Source organism: Girardinichthys multiradiatus, chromosome 18, assembly GCF_021462225.1.
Source record: "Girardinichthys multiradiatus isolate DD_20200921_A chromosome 18, DD_fGirMul_XY1, whole genome shotgun sequence".
Classification (NCBI taxonomy): Eukaryota; Metazoa; Chordata; class Actinopteri; order Cyprinodontiformes; family Goodeidae; genus Girardinichthys; species Girardinichthys multiradiatus.
In genome coordinates, this window is record NC_061810.1 from 7028519 (window position 1) to 7033568 (window position 5050).

Here is a 5050-nt window from a genome sequence, read left to right on the forward strand (position 1 = left end):
AGGAGAGAGAGAGTGAGGGAGTGTTTTAAAGCCGGCAGGAGGCATGATGTCCTACATTAAGCAGCCCCATTACGCCGTGAACGGGTTAACGCTGTCCGGCCCGGGCATGGATCTGCTCCACTCCGCAGCCGTCGGATATCCCAGTAAGTAAAAAAAATTTTTTCCTATTAACTAAATATTTTCTTTTTTGATATTTCAACTTTACTGTCTAGAGTGACATGCACACGCAGGCCTGGAAGAGGAGTTTACAAATTAAATACTGTGCGTAAATGATTTCCTCATATTCCGTTTTATAAACCTGAATATGTGTCTGATTCCTCGGCCATCATGAAATGTGCTCACCTGACCTGTCAGTCCGGAGAATTACAGAGTCAAAAACACAACAATGAAACTGTGTGTGAAAGGAAACGCAGCCTGTTCTCACACAGAATTAAAACAACCTCCAATCTGCTGCTCTAATCATCTAACCTATTTCCTGAAAACACACTCTCACACGTGCTTTTAATTATCCACGATTGTTTTCTTTTAATCGGTGGATGAGCGTCTTTTGTTTTTCCGATGATCTGCGAACATCTGTCATCTCCGCACAAGTTTCAAAATAACAATATCTGGAACCGCTTACTGAAGCTTCTCAGAGCAAGAAGGAAAAGATCGGGGAAGTTGGATGATGTTTCAATTTAAACTTTTCTTGCCTTCGAGGGTTTTTTTTATTTCAACGACACTTTCGAGAAGTTAAAAATTGCAACATAATAATAATAATAATAATAACAACAACATATAATAATTACTGAAACATTAGTCTCAGGAAGAGTCAAACAGAGTAGACAACAAATCGAATTAAAATGAAGAACGGAGAAAACAGAAATAAAAAAAATAGGTCTTTTATTTTAAATATTACAAATAAATGTCAAAATGTTCTAGAGATTGAAATAAATTGACATCATACAAAACGCGAAAACCAGGAATAGAAAAACAGGGAAAAGATGAAAAAAAAACCCCCAAAATAACTGAAACGATCTGCGTTTGTATTGGATTCATGACATTTTTAGTGAAATACTTTTACAAATTATATAAGATAATGATGATATAAATGTTTCTTAGTGTTTGAGTCTATCGACCTAATAATACAACAAAATTTAACAAGTCTTTGTTGTTAAGAGCTGGTGCAAATAAATTGCCTTTACATATATAGGCATTCTGCTCACCTTTCTACAGAAGCTATAGTAAAATACTAAACCAATAATAATAATAATAATAATAGTAATAATAATCATCTTTTTCAGGCACGCCACGTAAGCAGCGTCGGGAACGCACCACCTTCACGCGTGCGCAGCTGGACATCCTGGAGGCTCTATTTGCCAAAACTCGTTACCCAGACATCTTCATGAGGGAGGAGGTGGCTCTCAAGATCAACCTGCCTGAATCTAGAGTTCAGGTAACATCACTGGACAATTTAGGCCAACGTGTGAAACGTGCATTCACAATCTCAGATTTTTGTGATTTCTGTCCTATTTTTACTCTTTGGATGAGATAATATTAATGTTTGACCACTCTGATTCACTTTGCTGCTCTGCAGGTCTGGTTTAAAAACCGCCGTGCCAAATGCCGCCAACAGCAGCAGCAGAGCACAGGCCAGTCAAAACCCCGACCTCCTAAGAAGAAGGCTTCCCCTGCCAGAGAGGCACCCACCGAGGCCAGTGCCAACCCAACCAATGGGCCCTACAGCCCCCCGCCCCCTCCCCCAGGCACAGCCATCACCCCCAGCTCAAGCTCCGCCAGTGCCACCGTATCCATCTGGAGCCCAGCCTCCATCTCTCCGCTGCCGGATCCCTTGTCAGCCTCCACCACCCCCTGCATGCAGCGCACCACCACCTACCCCATGACCTACACCCAGGCTCCGGCCTACAGCCAGAGCTACGCAGGCTCCTCCTCCTACTTTACCGGCCTGGACTGCAGCTCCTACCTGTCCCCCATGCACCCGCAGCTGTCGGGCACCGGAGGGGCCCTGAGCCCCATAACGGCCTCCTCGATGGGAGGGCCCCTCAGCCAGTCCCCCGCCTCGCTCTCCTCACAGGGCTACACGGCCGCCTCGCTGGGGTTCGGAGCCGTCGACTGTCTAGACTACAAAGACCAAGCTGCCTGGAAGCTCAATTTCAATGCCGCTGACTGTCTGGACTACAAAGACCAGAACTCCTGGAAGTTCCAGGTCTTGTAAATCACAGCGGGTTAACAACAGGAGGAGGGGGAAAGTGGGAAATCAAACAAAAATGAAGTAGTGTGAATAACCCCATATTACTGTTGGTGTTTTAGAAGAAGACAGAGCTGGGGACACAGAGACATTCGTGACGTCAGCTGAGGAACCAATCAGCTCAAATAAATGTTGCAGAAAAAGAAAAAAAAAATGTGTGGAAGTTGAATGATCTGTTGATGCTTGAGTTTTCTGAATGTAGGATTTCCATGTTTATTTTTTAGGATGCGTAGATAGCCTTCAAGTGAGGCCACATGTGAGGAACACAAGACTTATATTGTGTAATATAAGGCCCTGTCTGTTTTCAGCAGACAACGTTGTCGTGTAAATAGAGGCTTAATTATTCAGACCTGAGTGTTAAAACGACTTTGATTAAAACTCTTTCATGAGAATCTTACACTGAAAATCCAAAAACAAAAAAATCATCTCTACTGGTTGTTTATATAATCTGACACAATTTAGCTGAAATAAGCATCTCTTTGTTGGTCCTGACTTCAATGGAAAAAAGCAGAAGCAGTTCTACATTTTATCAAAAACTTTACCCCCTCAAGCTTTTAATTTGTCACCTGATTAACAATCTAAGAACTGGGCCTGGCATTGGTCAGGAAAGGAGCTGTGGAGTTCTCATGGTGACAGTGTTAGAGTAACCCCTAGCCCAGAAGAAACACAAAGCAGGGACATAAATGTTTCCAGTGAGCCTTCTGGAAAGAGTCCCTCCTGAGACTGCAGTACAAACCTGCTGCCTTTGAGCACGGCAGTAATCTACGCCAACAACAATGGCTCGTACATTGTTCGTTTAATAGGATCACTTTCACGTAAGGTGGACAACAATGGTCACATTGTGGTGCCCCCCCACCCGATTCCGCCCCCTCTCTTCAGCTACCTGAGATAAGCAGTTCTTGAAATCACTGCTCTGGTGGGCAGCTTGATTGGGGAGAAGACCGCACCAGAGAAAGGGAAGGGGCAGTCTGTCCCTTTTGCACAGTGTCCGGTGCCTCGCTCTGCTCCAACTTGTAAAGAAGTGACACCTCTTTTTTGTGTTCGATATTTTTTCTTTAATTGATCATCTCTTTGTATTAGACTTTAACAATACTATGTTTCTTTAAAAAAATGTGAATTTGTTGAAGTACAAAAAAATGTGGTAATTTGTTCTGAGCCAGTATTATCAGTATTAATACTATCATTATCGCTACTATGACTCCAGCCGACATGGATGTTGCTAATAAAAGTATTTTTATGTTGTGGTTTTGTAAATATTAAAACTTGAAAAAGCAATCTCATCTGATATCACCCAACTGGCTTTGTCTCTCTCTTCGTCATCCTTAAAATCTAGAAAAATGCCAACTTTTTACTGTTCATGTTTCTCTCGTTTATACTTCTTTTTCTTTTCAAACTCAGGGGTTCGTCCAATAAAACTAGCACTGATGGCACACAATGCTATTTATGCTTCTTAATCATTTGTATGTTCATCTTCTGCATTGTATTCTTCTCTGCCTATTTTTCTGCCATGGAATATTTCATTTGTCTCCTGTGTTTGAGCATTTCCAACATTACCATGCTAGATAGCAATGATGTTTCTAATGAGACATTAAATGACTTAATTAAAGCTTTGGGTTTACTGTTGTCTCTAAATCACTAAATGAATGAGCTTAATAGTAGTGGTTGTTGCCAATCACAAACCACTGTGTGATATATTGGAGCTGTTTCCAGTAGACCAAAACAAAATTATGCATAATTAAAAGGTGGAAGAAAAATGATGTTTGTAGAAACACCTTTTGCTGCAATTATAGCTGCACATCTTTTCTGGTATGTCTCTATCAGTGTTGAACATCTAGAGGCTGAATTTGGGCCTGTTTGCTCTTGCAAAACAGTTTAAGCTTAGTTTGATTAAATGGAGAACATCTCTGAGCATCAATTATCAAGTCCTGCCACAGTTACTCAATTGAATGTTGGTCTGGACTTTGACTGGACCAGTGCAACACATTCATTTGCTTTGATCATTGACCATTTGATCACTCCATTGCAGCTCTGGTTGTATGTTCTGTCAGTTGAAGCTCTATCACAATCTCAAACAATTTGCAGCCTCTAACAAAGAAGCAAGGAGATACTGTATATTTCTCAAATTAAGATTTATTCACCATTGATCAAATCATTTATACATAATCAGTGATTATGGTTATGGTCGATCAGCCTGTCTTTTCCCTAATGACTCAGTTAAGTAACAAGGAACAAAAATAAGACAAAATAAAGACACAAGCACTAATTCTAAAGAGTACAACTAGAGCTAAGAGACAAGGTTTTTGGAATAAGAAAGTAAACAATTAGAATACCCAACCTGATTAAAGGTTTAATTTTTATTGACAGTTTACTGCTCTCACAGAGGAAAGATATTCACTGCCAACATTTCTGAGTTCTAACACCTGATATTTTTATAAGGAGTTTGGAATAGAAAAGAGTCTAGTCTAGTTCTTTGGATGTGGTGATTTCTCACTTTTTTCAATGATTGATACTGAAGTTGTGTAGGAAAAACAAACAAAAAAAGACTTTGCAAGACCTTCACACAAAAATAGATAAATATAGCAAAGCATTTGGTGCAGAAAAAAAATAATTTATTGCAACCAAAGTGCACCAGATTTGATTGTGAGTTGGCTGGCTTTTTGTTGCTGGTTCTGTGGTTATTCTCTCACTCTGTGAATCTCAGAAGTCAGCTGCCTCATGAGCTAGCAGGTCTGGGGAAGGAATTGTCATGAAGGCCTGATTAACCAATCAGAGGGTGACTTTAAGACAGCATGTGGCAATGCT

The 5050-nt window shown here is 40.7% G+C and overlaps 1 protein-coding gene across 1 annotated transcript; it reads left to right on the forward strand.

The window, feature by feature from the left end:
- LOC124883558 (homeobox protein otx5-like) lies at positions 1 to 3854 on the forward strand. Its single transcript, XM_047390711.1, has 3 exons — positions 1 to 143; positions 1284 to 1435; positions 1577 to 3854. Exons 1-3 carry the CDS (start codon positions 44 to 46, stop codon positions 2213 to 2215), a joined length of 891 nt encoding a protein of 296 aa, XP_047246667.1. The 5' UTR covers positions 1 to 43; the 3' UTR covers positions 2216 to 3854.
- Positions 3855 to 5050: the final 1196 nt, after the last annotated feature.